Raw genomic sequence first — 14,963 nt, 5'->3', positions numbered from 1 at the left:
GAACAGCTGGCAGTGGGAAATTGCAAGAGCCAGGGCAATAAGTTGAGGGACCATCCTTTCGGTAAAGGCTAGTTATGAAAGGCAGGGCTGCAGCATGGCTTGCTTCTCGCACCCCCAGTCCTCCTAGTACTCTGGTGCAGTCATAGAAGTGGGTTGCTGCTGACTGGAGAGGTGACAGGGAGAGTTCCAGGGTACTAGATGGTGTCAGAGGAGGTGAGTGAGAAGGAGCTTGGGATTGATCCCATAAATCTATTTGTGAACTCCTAGGCTTACTACTGGAGAAGGCAATGGCACCCCACTCCAGTACTCTTGCCTGGAAAATCCTATGGACGGAGGAGCCTGGTAGGTTGCAGTCCATGGGGTCGCTAGGAGTCGGATATGACTGAGCAACTTCACTTTCACTTTTCACTTTCATGCACTGGAGAAGGAAATGGCAACCCACTCCAGTGTTCTTGCCTGGAGAATCCCAGGGATGGGGAGCTTGGTGGGCTGCCATCTATGGGGTCGCACAGAGTTGGACACGACTGAAGTGACTTAGCATAGCATAGCATAGGCTTACTACAGTCTGCATATGAATGGATCTGATCCTTATTCACATGGCAAGGGCTTTGAGGGTGGAACTGACCAATAGAAATCCACTCAAGTCCCAGACTTTTCTCTACATGGTGCACACTCAGTGCAAATCTGAATGGCTTTGCATAGCTTTTGAAAATGAAACTGACATGGGAACTAGAGCCCACAAAAGGTGGGTTGGAATTAATGGCCAGAAGCTGACCAAATCAGGTGCTTGATAATAAAATAATATCAACATTCACCATATATTTAAATATGGCACAGGATTTTGTAAGAACATTCAGGATGTTCAGGATATAATTCATATTGGCATATGAAGTAGTACAGAAATGTCAAGTCACATGGAAACAGATAACAGAAGACAATGAAAAGATGACTTTATGGAAACTATTATAAAAGTGCTCAAATGAATAATCTTCAGTCCTGAAATAAAAGTTAGAGTAGGAAGTATTGGTAAAGAAATAGGAAGTATGAAGTAAAAGCAAATGGCAAATTTATAATTAAAAAAATAGCCTCTCTATCTTGTGCCCCCCGCCCCCCGCCACCACCAAAAACAAAACAACAACGTCACTATATGGATTCAGTAACAAAATGGAAACAACAGAAGAAAGAATTGGGAAACTTGAAAATAAATCAGTAGAAATTATCTACTGTGAATATGGGAGAGGCAAAATATTGTAGAGACCTTAGAACTATTGAAGGATTGCAAAAAGGCATAATGTTTGTATGAGCAGAGGCTCAGAATGAAAGAAGAGTGTGTGGCTAAAAAAAAATTCCAAGAAATAATGGCTGAAAACTTTCCAAGTTTGGTGAAAGAAAGAAACCTATAAATTCCAGAAGCTAAGCTAATCCCAAACAGATAAATAAAAAAAAATATACACTGAGTCACATCATAACTGCTGCAAACTTAATGACAAAGACAAAATCTTGAAAGCAGTCAGAGAAAAGTGACCTTATCTATAGGAAAACAGTGATTGAAATGAGTGAATTTCTCATCAGAAATCACAGAGGGCAGAAAGAAACGTCACATCATGTTTAAAGTGCTGAAATGGAAGTGTGGAATCCTGTATCCAGTGAAAATACCCTTGAAAGTGAAATGAAGACAATCTCAGATGAAGGAAAACCAAGAGAACAGACCTTCTAAGAAATAGCTAGTTAAGGAAATTCCTTGGAAAAATGGGAAATAATACAAGAAGGAAATTTAGAATATCAAGAATGGAGGAGGTGGTAAATATAACAGAATTTTTTTCTTGAATTATGAAAAAATGATTCATCACTGAAATCCCAAGTAAAACACTGTCTGATGGGAATTTTCAGTGTATTTATATATATATATATATATATATATATATATATATATATATAAAACAAGTCTATAAAAAGGAAATGATGAGGAAACCTATATGGTAGTATGGAAGGCAGAACAATCTACTTCCTGTCCCCCAAAAATGTCCACATTCTATTACCCAAATTCTGTGAATATGGTACAGTAAATGGCAAAAAGAACTTTGTAGATGCGATTATGGCTGTAAATCTTGAGATGTACTGTCCTGATGGAGCCAGTTATATCACAAGTCCTTAAGAATGGAAGAGGAAGACGGAAGAGAGGATCAGAGAGATGTAGAATTGAGGATGACTTTCCGTACTGTTGGTGGCTTTAAAAGTGGAGAAGAGGGCCCAGGCATGTGGGCAGCCTCCACAGTCGCAAAAGGCCCTCCACGATCAGCCAGCAAGAAAATGAGAACTTTTTGGTCTGGAATGACCGAGAAACAGATTTATCTCTGGAGCTTCCAAGAAATTATGCAGTCTTGTCAACACCTTGGTTTAATTTGATGAAATATGTATTAGACTTTTGGCCTCCAGAATTGAAAAATAATGAATTTATCTTAATACGCCACTAAGATTGTAGTTTTTTATAGCAGCAGTAGGAAACAAACACCTGTGGTTTGGTTTTCCTGTTCCGGTTGGAGTGCTCAACTATTGATTCCAAGTAAAGGGTAAAAGGTTAACTCTGCATGTTGTAATCCCTAGCTATACCAACCACTAAAAATTGACACAAAAGTATAGCAAAAAGAATGATAATTTGAGTTAAAATGGAATGCTAAATAAACCTAACCAATGCAGGAAAGGGGAACTAAAACAAGCAGTAGAGGAAACAAACAGGAAACAAAATGCTCGACCTAAGTACAGACATATCATCACATTAGATATTAATAGTCTAAAAAGTGAAAGTCGCTCAGTCATGTCCGACTCTTTGTGACCCCATGGACTATACAGTCCCTGGAATTCTCCAGGCCAGAATACTGGAATGGGTAGCCGTTCCCTTCTCCCGGGGATCTTCCCAATGCAGGGATTGAACCCTTACTAGCTGAGCCACCAGGGAAGCCATTAATGGTCTAAACCAACTAAAGGATAGAGATCGTCAGATTGTATTTAAATAGCAAGAAGACAACTGTTTTAGTTGTAACATGTTTGCAGATAACAACAGGTCTTCAAAATACAGAAGCAAAAAATGACGTAACTGATAGGAGAAATAGACAAATTCACAATTATAGTTGAAAAGCAAACACCCCTCTTTAAGTAGCATAAGGACTAGAGTATAAAAAAACTAAACCATCAACCAACTAGATTAACAGACACCTATATAACACTCCGGGCTTCCCTGGTGGCTCAGTGGTAAAGAGTTCACCTGCCAGTGCAGGAGATGTGGGTTTGATCCCTGGGTGGGGAAGATCCCCTTGAGAAGGAAATGGCTCCAGTGTTCTTGCCTGGGAAATTCCATGGACAGAGGAGCCTGGTGGGCTACAGTCAATGGGGTCACAAAAGAGTTAGACACAACTTAGCAACTAAACAACAGCAACAATATAACACTCCATTAATGGAAAATTGACTAAAATATTTTCAGATGAACGTGGAAACAAGCATTTTGAACCTATGTGCAAGTTAAACTGTAAGATGTGAATTAAATAATGTATTTGTGTCCTGCTAATGTGAAGTACGTTTATGTTTATAGTAGCATTTTTAAAAGCAGCAAAGAATTGTAAAATATTTTTAAAATTTAAAGCTGAATGACCCAATATTATATAATTGAAATAATGATAATTTTAAAGCTGGATAACATTGTATTAAAAATGTACTCTTTGTGAAGCAGTTTTCTAATCGTTTTATATGGACAAATTCATTCAGTTCTCACAAGAGCCCTGTGAGGTAGTTATGGTTAAATTTATGTATAAAATGGAAATAAAACCAGGACAATATTGTAAAGCAATTATCTTCCAATTAAAAATAAATTTTTAAAAAGCTAAAAAAAATGGAAACTGTAATGAGACACAGAACTCTAAAGTGACTTAAGATATCAAAATACGGCATTATGACGGTATCATCAGTAAGAATGAAAACATAGCTTTTCCTGACTGCCCTTTCTCTGCATCAGATACTCAGACACTGGGACTTTATCTTATTTTGTTTTTAAGCTGGTTGATATATTCCCTAGTGAATAGGTGAAAAAATTGAGATTTAGTCTGGTAGTATACCTGAGCAGAACATAAAAAATTAAAATTCCAACTTGTGGAGTCTGTCTCTAGGATCCAAGGGCTTCATCTCTGCATTGCCTATTGAAGATACCAAGTTCATCCTTCGAGCTGATGGTCATCAGTCCAGAGCTGGAGGACTGTCACCTAGTCCTGATCTTCAGCAGTGACCTCCCAATGACTAAATATCCTGGGCTGGGTACAAAGCTTGAAGTCCTTAATTTTGGAAAATGCTTTTTATCATAGCTCTTAGCCTTTTTTGTCATTAGACAAATGTGACACTTGAGTATTGGCCGGCTTAGACTGACTTGACCACACTGTACTTTTTCATGTTGGAAAGATTTATCAGGAGGCACTTGACACATCGAGTGAGGGTTATGGCACCAAATTTGATTTTAATCCGTTTTCCTAATGAGTCCAACCTATTATATCTTAAATTTCTCCCTTTTCTGCATAGCATTCAGCAGACTGTATTATATTTGTTTGTGAAGCATTCCTGTCACTCACACCTGTTTGTGGGAAACATTTTCTCTCTTTCATTCTCCAACTGAAGCTCTGAAGTTTGCTTTTCTTAGGATTTCCATTGTAGAAGCTTCCATTGTTCTTCTGGTCTGGTACATTGGACTAAGGGCAGACTCTCACTTTTATAAATGTTTTTCTCTTTAGTTACTCTTATTTTAATATAAATTTTGAAGATGCTACATGGAATCCTAGTTGATATGAGCATGTGTTTGTCCTTCAAAATGCACACTTAACTGTAGAAAGGAAGATGATAAATTAAAGCGGGATTGGCAAACTATAGTCTGTTGCCTGTTTTTATAAATAAAGTTTTACTGGGACCACAGGTACGCTTTCATTTCAGTATCATACATGTCTCCTCTGGTGTCACAACAATAGGATTGAGTAGTTTGAACTGTCTCACTCTCAGTCTATAATATTTACTAACTGGCCTTGTTCAGAAATTGTTTGCTGACTCTGGGTTTAGAAACAGAAAGGCATTCCCTTGAACATAATGGTCAAAAGATGCTGTTATTTTTCTAGTAAATGTCTTTTGCTCTGCTTTCTTTTGAGAGGAAACAAGAAAGAAGCCCTCTTTTGTAATTTTTTATTTTTTTTCCCCAAGATTTATTAAAGTATAATTGACAAGTAAAATTTGCATATATTTAAGATATATGGTGGTCAATTTAATATACACGTATATTACAAAATGATTACCACAATCAAGTTAATATCTCCCGTCACTTCTTATACTTAGCATTTTTATGTGTGTGTTTGTGTAGGGGGATAGAAACCTAAAGATCTATACCCTTAGCAAATTTCAAGAATACATGGTGATTATAAAAATAAAAAAGTCAAAGAGATGAGTGTTGTTGAGGGTGTGGAGAACTGGGAACTCTTACATACTGTTGATGGAGATATACATTGTTATGCGTGCTAAGTCGCTTCAGTTGTGTCTGACTCTTTGTGTTCCTATGGACTGTAACCCACCAGGCTCCTCCGTCCATGGGATTCTCCAGGAAAGAGTACTCGAGTGGGTGGCCATTCCCTCCTCCAGGGGATCTTCCCAACCCAGGGATCAAACCCGGGTCTCCCGCATTGCAGGCAGATGCTTTACTCTCTGAGCCACCAGGATAGATGTTCCCAATTATTTTTTTGTAGATGTTACCGATTAGATGTTTTGGTCTTGATCATTTAGTGGGAAGAGTAAGATTCCTTGAGTCACATTTCCTACTTTGATGTGCTCTGACAGTGAAGAGAAGCTTCATATCCTTTCTCCGTGTCTTCTGTTTCCTAGGAGTCACTGAGTGTCCCGCAGAGACATACTCTTCCCCAGAGGGACTGCCTGTGTCTTCATGCAGCCATGGACCTGGATAAACCATCTGTCTGGGGCTCATTAAAACAGCGGACCAGGCCTTTGTTGATCAACCTGAGCAAGAGGAAGGTGAAGAAGACCTCGAGCAAAGCCCTGGACTTACGGGCCCAGCATCACCTGGACCGCCGCCTGAGCCTGTCCGTCCCAGACCTCCTGGAGGCTGAGGCCCTGGCCCCCGAGGGGCGGCCTTACTCCGGCCCCCAGTCATCCTACACCTCGGTGCCCAGCAGCCTGTCGACGGCCGGCATTGTTCCCAAGAGCAGCAGTAGCTCTTTGAAACAGTCTGAAGAAGAACTGGATTGGAGTCAGGAGGAAGTGGGCCCCTTCCATGTGGTGGAAACAGACTCCGAGGAGACTTTCACCTCTCCCACGGAGGACAGGAGAGCTTCCAGCAATGGTACCTTTGGTCTGCTCCAGAAAACGCCCCCTGGAGAGGATGCCCCTGAAGGGCCAGAGGTGAGGCCCGGCCTGGGTGCTTTCCTGTTTTTCTATTTTTCTTCTTCCTAAGTGCATTCAGTGCCCTTGGAAATTTTGGTTGGGATTTATTTTTGTGGTTAGTTTGGACAGAGAGGATGTCATTTATAACCATTTAAATGAAGGTAATATTGATTGTACCTAGTGTTCCCCTTCATTTGGGGGTTGACCTCTGTGTATCTTAAAAGTATTACAGATGACCTTCCTAGAGCACTTTAAGGCATTAAAAGCCCCGTTGGATGTGTTTTCATTTTTCCATCTCCTGGCAAAGAAATCAAGAGCATAACTTTTCCTTTTACTTTTTGCTGAAATGTATGTCTGATTCTGTCTCTCTGTCTCCTCCATTGCCTGGTCCTACCCACAGACAAAAATGCACATTCATATTCCTAAAAACTGTAGGAATATATGTATCTCCTTTTGACTGCCAGATAATTAGACTCTGTGCTCCCAGTGCAGGGGCCTGGGTTCGATCCTTTGTCAGGGAACTAGATCCCACGTGCTGCAACTTAGAGTTTGCATGGTGCAGTTAGAAGATCCTGCGTGGTGCGGCTAAGACCAGCGAACTCAAATAAATGAATGAATAAATACCAGATATCTAAAAACAAGCCAAACACTGAAGGAAACAAATTCTTATCCATTCAGGAATTTTTATAAAGCCTTAGTATTTCCTTATGATAAAATAACCAAATATAATTATGAGACAAATACTACATTTCTAGGATGAATTTAATTTAAATGTAGTTATGAGGTTACCAAGCTATGATTTGGATAATCAATTTGATCAGTTATTTTTTTAAATATCTTCCATTAATGGCACCTGAAGTAGGTTTCAGTGTTCAGGTAATGGCTTAATTTTTCTATATTTGAGATTAGTATTCTAATTGTGTAGAAAACTGGTTATTCAACTACGATTTTTGATTTTATTTTTAGAACCAGAGCCTGTTATTTATGCCATATGTTTGGATTTCATTGGAGGATGGGATTGTGGATATTTGAAGGCCTTATTTTTTGGGAAGCATTACCAGTTAGGATACCATTGACCATTAAATGATACCTATTTGTTTCATTACCATTTATGAAGCCCTTTTTGTAAAAATTTTGTGGTTTTTTTCCTACTATTATTTGTGAATTTGAAATATGTTTCCATTAACCAAAATGTAAATTGAGTTATTAAATATAATTCATAATTCATAGTTCAGTATGAAGGAGATAAGATGTTAAATTATATATTCAGGTTAATCTTATCTTCTTGCTATTTATTAACTGACCAGGAAAAATTAGGTGGGTTCCTTGGCCTTGATAGGCTAACAAACTCAAATTCGAATAAGTTGTTTTAAAAGTTGGTGCTGTTAAACTGTTTCACTGACTATACATATTTAGTGCCTACTCTATCAATCCCATGGACAGAGGAGCCTGGCGGGCTACAAACCATAGAGTCACAAAGAATCGGACACAACTGAATCGACTTAGTACGCACACACTATCTGGGGCACCATAGACAGTCTGTTGTAAAGAAGAGATGGTTAAGAACATAACTCTGCCTTCGGGATTTGGCCCACTGGGACATAGCTTTGCACAGCATTAAGTGTAGCGTAAGAGGTAAACCGACATCAGGACTGAGTGTGCATCCAGGCCTCTGTGAGCCGAGATCATATGGGGGAATCCAGGGACATGTCCTGTGGGAGGCAGTCTGCAGGCTGGCCCAGAGGATAAGTGGGATTTGACAGGTACGGCAACGTGACAAACACAGGCCTGAAGTGTGGGTGTGGGTGTGGGTGGTGGTTTAGTCACTCAGTCGTGTCTGACTCTGTGACCCCATGGACTGTTGCCTGCCAGACCTCTCTGTCCATGCGATTTCCCAGGCAAGAATACTGGAGTGGGTTGTCATTTCATTCTCCAGGGGATCTTCTTGGCCCAGGGATCAAATCCAGGTCTCCTGCATTGCAGGAGGATTCTTTACCAGCTGAGCCACCAGGGAAGCCCTAGTGTGGATGGGGGAGGTCAAAGGTGGGAAGCATTCTGCTCTGCCTGGAACGAAGGCTTGGGGAGCTTTCTGATGGGGCGTGTGTGATGTGTGTCTGTAGTGGCCGTGGGCTGAGCGGAGGGCTGGTCAGTGATGTGATGGCGAATGGATGGATTGCAGATGGGTGGTTGATAGTGGTTATTCTTTTACCATTAATGCAAAAAAGCCTGGATGGTACAGTTTTTTTAAGAGTAGATAATTCCAGGTAATCTGATGAAACTCAGCCATTAAGCAAACAGCAGTAACAACAACAAAAACTCCTTGCTTGGGAAAGAATCTTCTGCCTGTTTTTTCCTGCCCTAAGCATAATTGACATAGACTGAGGCTGTAGGAGATCAGCCTTGGGATTTCTTTGGAAGGAAGGATGCTAAAGCTGAAACTCCAGTACTTTGGCCACCTCATGCGAAGAGTTGACTCACTGGAAAAGACTCTGATGCTGGGAGGGATTGGGGGCAGGAGGAGAAGGGGACAACAGAGGATGAAATGGCTGGATGGCATCACTGACTCGATGGACGTGAGTCTGGGTGAACTCGGGGAGTTGGTGATGGACAGGAAGGCCTGGCATGCTGCGATTCATGGGGTCGCAAAGAGTCGGACATGACTGAACGACTGAACTGAACTGAGGCTGTATCTTCCTTCTGTGGCCACTCATTGCCATTTGTCAGTGTGGTCAGCTGTTTGCAGAGGATGGAGAGACTGGGCTGCAGCTCATCAGACCTGTAGGATCACTTGTGGTCAGCTGCAGTACTCACCTACTCGCCCCGCCTCCCCCTGTATCCTGTGGGCTTCTCACTACCTGCGGATCCAGTTTATCACATGGTACAGAAGTGAGCCCCTCCCTTGCTAATGTTTTGCACTAGGCTATGTTAACTGGAGGGTGGGCGTGACTGGAGGAGTCTTGTCTAACTTGTTTCGATTTTCTCAGGGCCCAGCTCCATGCCTGGCACCTGGTAGGTGCTCAGTGTTGTTGTTCTTTGTTTTTTTTTAAATACAGAAATTGGTAATGACAGTGTATGCATTCAGGTTCATAAGGCTCTTCTTGGTGTTTTCTCTTCAAGTTCTCTTCATTTTATGGTTTGAAGTCATGTCTTCTTGGATTGATCCTTCAATATCATGTAATGTCCTTCCTTGTCTCTTATAATATTCTTTAAGTCTGTTTTGTCTGATGTGGTAATTGCTATTCCAGCTTTCTTGTGATTTCCATTTGCATGCAATATCTTTTTCCATCCCCTCACTTTCAGTCTGTATGTCTCCCTAGGTCTGAAGTGGGTCTCTTGTGGACAGCAGATATATGATTCTTCTTTTTGTATCCACTCAGACAGTCTTTGTCTTTTGGTTGGAGCATTTAATCCATTTATATTTAAAGTAATTATTGGTATATATGTATATTCCTTTTGGCATTTTATTAATTGTTTTGGGTTTGTTTTTGTAGGTCTTGTCCTTCTCTGTGTTTCCTTTCTAGAGAAGTTCATTTAGCATTTGTTGTAAAGCTGGTTTGGTGGTGCTGATTCCCTTAATTTTTGCTTACCTGTGAAGCTTTTGATTTCTCCCTCGATTTTGAATGAGGTCCTTTCTGGGTAGAGTAATCTCTCTTGTTAGGTTTTTACCTTTCATTACTTTAGATATATCCTGCCACTCCCTTCCGGCCTGTAGAGTTTCTGCTGAAGGATTAGCTGTTGACCTTGTGGGAATCCCCTTGTATGTTACTTACTGCTTCTCCTTGCTGCTTTTAATATATTTTCTTTGTATTTAATTTGTTGGTTTGATTAATATGTGTTTTGGCATGTTTCTCCTTGGGTTTTTTCCTTTATGGGACTCTGTGCTTTTTTGGACTTGATTGACTATTTTTTCCTATGTTAGGAAAGTTTTTGACTATAGTCTCTTCAAATATTTTCTGAGACTCTCTGACTTTTTCATCTTCTGGAACCCCTATAATTTGAATGTTGATGCATTTAATGTTTTCCTAGAGGTCTCCAAGACTGTCTTTAATTATTTTCATTCGCTTTTTTTTTATTCTGCACTTTGCTAGTTATCTCCACCATTCTACCTTCCAGCTCATTTATCTGTTCTGCCTCAGTTATTCTGCTGTTGATTCCTTCCAGAGTATTTTTAATTTCTGAAATTTCACTGTTCATCACTGCTTGTTTATTCTTTATTTTTTCTAGGTGCTTGTTAAATATGTTAAGTGATTCTTGCATTTTCTCTATTCTATCTTGAGATTTTGGATCATCTTTACTATTATAACTGAATTCTTTTACAGATAGTTTGGCTGTTTTCTCTTCATTCACTGGGTCTTGTGGGTTTTTACCTCATTCCTTCATCTGCACAATATTTTTGTCATTTCATTTTGGCTAACTGACTGTATTTGAGGTCTCCTTTCCCCGGGCTATAGGGTCATAGTTCTTCTTGCTTCTGGTCTCTGCCCTTAGCGGTAGGTTGGTCCAGTGGCTTGTGTAGGCCTCGTGTTGGGAGAGTTGCTGTGTCACACAGGGAACTCAGCCGAGTGCTCTGTAATGACTTAGAAGGGTGGTATGCAGCCTCAAGAAGGAGGGAATTATGTATACTTCTGACTGATTCACATTGTACCTCAGAAACCAACACAGCATTGTAAAACAGTTCAGTTCAGTTCAGTTGCTCAGTCGTGTCCGACTCTTTGCGACCCCATGAATCACAGCACGCCAGGCCTCCCTGTCCATCACCAACTCCTGGAGTTCACCCAGACTCACGTCCATCGAGTCAGTGATGCCATCCAGCCATCTCATCCTCTGTCGTCCCCTTCTCCTCCTGCCCGCAGTCCCTCCCAGCATCAGAGTCTTTTCCAATGTGTCAACTCTTCGCATGAGGTGGCCAAAGTACTGGAGTTTCAGATTTAGAAAGGTGTAGAGCCTTTGTTATCAATGAATTAAATTTTTTTGTTGAAATATAGTTGATTTTCACTGTTGTGTTTATTTTTGCTGTACAACAGAATGATTCAGTTATATATATATATATATATGTATATATACATTCACATTCTTTTTTTTAAATACTCTTTTCCATTATGATTTGTTACAGGATATTGAATGTAGCTCTTTATGCCATACAGCTGGACCTTGTTTTGATCCATTCTGTATATAAAAACTTGCATCTCCTACCTACAAACTCCCATTCCTTCCCTTCCCCACCCACTTACCCTTGGCAACCACAAGTCTGTCCTTACATATTTTTTAAATGAATGGGAGTCCTGCTGAAGTCATGTGATCTGTGAGGGACCATTTCATGCAAAGATGGGCAAAATAAAGGACAGAAACATTATGGCCCTAACAGAAAATATTAAGAAGAGGTGGCAAGAATACACAGAAGAACTATACAGAAAAGATCTGAATGACCCGGATAACCATGATGGTGTGATCACTCACCTAGAGCCAGACATCCTGGAATGTGAAGTCAAGTGAGCCTAAGGAAACATCACTTTGAACAAAGCTAGTGGAGGTGTTGGAATTCCAGCTAAGCAATTTCAAATCCTAAGAGATGATGCTGTGAAAGTGCTGCACTCAATATGCCAGCAAATTTGGAAAACTCAGCAGTGGCCACAGGACTGGAAAAGGTCAGTTTTCATTCCAATCCCAAAGAAGGGCAATCCCAAGGAATGTTCAAACTACCACACAATTGCACTCATCTCACATGCTAGGAAAGTAATGTTCAAAATCCTTCAAGCTAGGCTTCAACAGTATGTGAACCAAGAATTTCCAGATGTACAAGCTGGATTTAGAAAAGGCAGATGAACCAGAGATCAAATTGCCAAAATCCATTGGATCATAGAAAAAACTAGCAAATTCCAGAAAAACATCTACTTCTTCTTCATTGACTATGCTAATGCCTTTGACTGTGTAGACCACAACAAACTGTAGAAAATTCTTAAAGAGATGGGAATACCAAACCGCCTTACCTTGCTCCTTTATGAAAGGAGAAACCTTTGTGCAGTTCAGGAAGCAACAGTTAGAATTGGACATGGAACAACAGACTGGTTCCAAATTGGGAAGGCGGGTGCATCAAGGCTGTATATTGTCACCCTGCTTATTTAACTTACATGCAGAGTACATCATGTGAAATGCTGGGCTGGATGAAGCACAAGCTGGGATCAAGATTGTGGGGAGGAATATCAGTAACCTCAGATATACAGATGACACCACCCTTATGGCAGAAATTAAGAGGAATTAAAGAGCCTCTTGATGAAGATGAAAGAGGAGAGTGAAGAAGCTGGATTGAAATTCAACATTCAAAAAATGAAGATCACGGCATCAGGTTTCATCACTTCATGCCAGATAGATGAGGAAAGAATGAAAACAGTGACAGACCTTATGTTCTTAGATTCCGAAATCACTGTGGATGGTGACTGCAGCCATGAAATTAAAAGACGCTTGCTTCTTGGAAGAAAAGCAATGACAAATCTCGATAGCATATTAAGAAGCAGAGACATTGCCTACAGAGGTCCATATAGTCAAGGCTATGGTTTTTCCAGTAGTTATGTATGGGTGTGAGAGCTGGACTATAAAAAAGGTTGAGCACCAAAGAACTGATGCTTTTGAACTATGGTGTTGGAAAAGATTCTTGAGAGTCCCTTGGACTGCAAGGAGATCAAGCCAGTCAATCCTAAAGGAAATTAACCCTGGATTTTCATTGGAAGGACTGATGCTGAAACTGAAGCTCCAGTACTTTGGCCACCTGATGGGAAAAGCTGACTCATTTGAAAAGACCCTGATACTGGGAAAGATTGAAAGCAGGAGGAGAAGGGGATGGCAGAGGATGAGGTGGTTGTATGCCATCACTGACTGAATGGCCATGAGTTTGAGCAAACTCTGGGAGATAGTGAAGGACAGGGAAGCCTGGCATGCTGCAGTCCATGGGGTTGCAGAGAGTCAGACATGACTGAGCGGTTGAACAACAACAACAATCCTTGTCTCAGATCTGGTTTATCTGTTTCTTCTAATGAGTAGCAGACAGCATTCTATTGCTTTTATGAAATGGGTGGGAAATGAGGAGGAAGGTATGGGTTGGCATGTGACATACCCAGTGTACAACAAAATTAATGATCGCCGGTATCCTTGGTGTAGCTTATTTCATGGGTAGCTTTCCCAAGGGAATGAGGGATGGAACATCCGTGGTCTAAGGCCTGCGCTGGGATTTGTCTCACTTGCTAATGAAGCTGAGATTCTTAATGTCCTATGGGATAGGCTTCCTCTCCTGTCTACAGGGTTCAAACGGGCAGGTCATTTTGCGACACTTCCATGCGAGACTTGTCCCTTTTTATGATTGACATTTTATTAGTTGTATTTTTTCACTCAAGGTGATAGCCTATCATGGTTGCCTGGCAACCAGATTGCCTCCTATACATGACTATGTATGTCCCCCCTCTGATGGATGAAACTCTTTCCCGTTGCTCTAGTCACCATGACTCAGGGCTCGAGATGCTAAAACGGCATCTCATGCTGTAGCCCCACACCATGACCACCATTGTGTGTTTGGCCAGGTGTGTAGAAGTCAGTCTCTCTTGTTAGACTGGAAGAGCAGAGATAATGTCTTCTTCCTTTTTTCCCATTCTTTCTGCAAACCTAACTTATGTAAAATATATTGATTCACTTTGTGTCTGAAGTTGATTGCTATGTGCTAGCGGGGCCGGGCATAGAAATTCAGTTTGCTTGGGGGAAATGCTGACCCATGCAGACCTTGAGTGGGTAGGTGAGTTCTGAAGGCATTCCCAAATGTCTCCTTTTTATATGAAGAAGATAAAATTAGGGAGACTCAAAGGGAGAGTCACTTATTTTTTCTTCTTTTTATCTTGCTATTTTTTTCTTGCTTCTTTCTCCTGTCAGCACTCCCCGCAGTAGATATTTTACAAGGTACTTTTTCATGGTTAAGAATTTAGAAAATACAGAGTCACCTCTGGTTCTCGTCCTTGGTGTTGATGATGGAGTTGAGATGAGACCCGATTACTGGAAACAGTGACCAGCACTCTGAGGTAGTCTCTAGACAGTGTGAGATAACAAGCCATTTGAGGTGAAAGGGGAGCAGAGAGATTGCTCCGAGTATGTGGCCGGAAAGGCCTGAAGCGGATGCGTTTTGAGGCTAAGACTCAGATAGGTGGGGAATAAATCCAAATAGTTAAGGTTGTTGTTTATGACACTTGAAAAATAGAATGCTCATAGCCCAGTACGTGGCAATCGCAAGTGCCCAATGAGGACTCTGCTAAGGTTATGGTTGTATTTATTACTGTTATTATTTTTATCATTACGTTTTCAGCATGAAGTCGAGGACCAAAGAGGTTGAAACACTTGCCTGATATCCAGCTAGTAAGTGTCAGAGCCAGGAACTAAATTGAGGATTGTTTGAATCTAAAGCCTGTGTGCAAAACTCTGTATATATCAGGGGTTTAGAGAAATGTAGATCTGCAGTTCAGGAGAACTCAGAGCTGGTGATCTAGAAAGAGTTGATCATCAAAGGAAGGTATTTG

The 14,963-nt window shown here is 40.8% G+C and overlaps 1 protein-coding gene across 5 annotated transcripts in view; it reads left to right on the top strand.

Moving 5' to 3' along the window:
• The window catches only part of MCTP2 (multiple C2 and transmembrane domain containing 2), a 263,087-nt gene that overhangs the window by 55,860 nt on the left and 192,264 nt on the right, over positions 1-14,963 (top strand). For all 5 annotated transcript variants that reach the window (XM_055555682.1, XM_055555681.1, XM_055555683.1 and 2 more), the window contains exon 2: positions 5,899-6,432. In XM_055555682.1, the coding sequence (XP_055411657.1) occupies positions 5,965-6,432 (468 nt within the window). In that variant the 5' untranslated portion in view covers positions 5,899-5,964. The remainder of the gene's footprint in view (positions 1-5,898; positions 6,433-14,963) is intronic.

The sequence above is a fragment of the Bubalus kerabau genome, chromosome 19 (assembly GCF_029407905.1).
Source record: "Bubalus kerabau isolate K-KA32 ecotype Philippines breed swamp buffalo chromosome 19, PCC_UOA_SB_1v2, whole genome shotgun sequence".
NCBI classification, from domain to species: Eukaryota; Metazoa; Chordata; class Mammalia; order Artiodactyla; family Bovidae; genus Bubalus; species Bubalus kerabau.
Note: the sequence above shows the minus strand (reverse complement) of the source record. Positions and strands in the feature narration are given on the sequence as shown.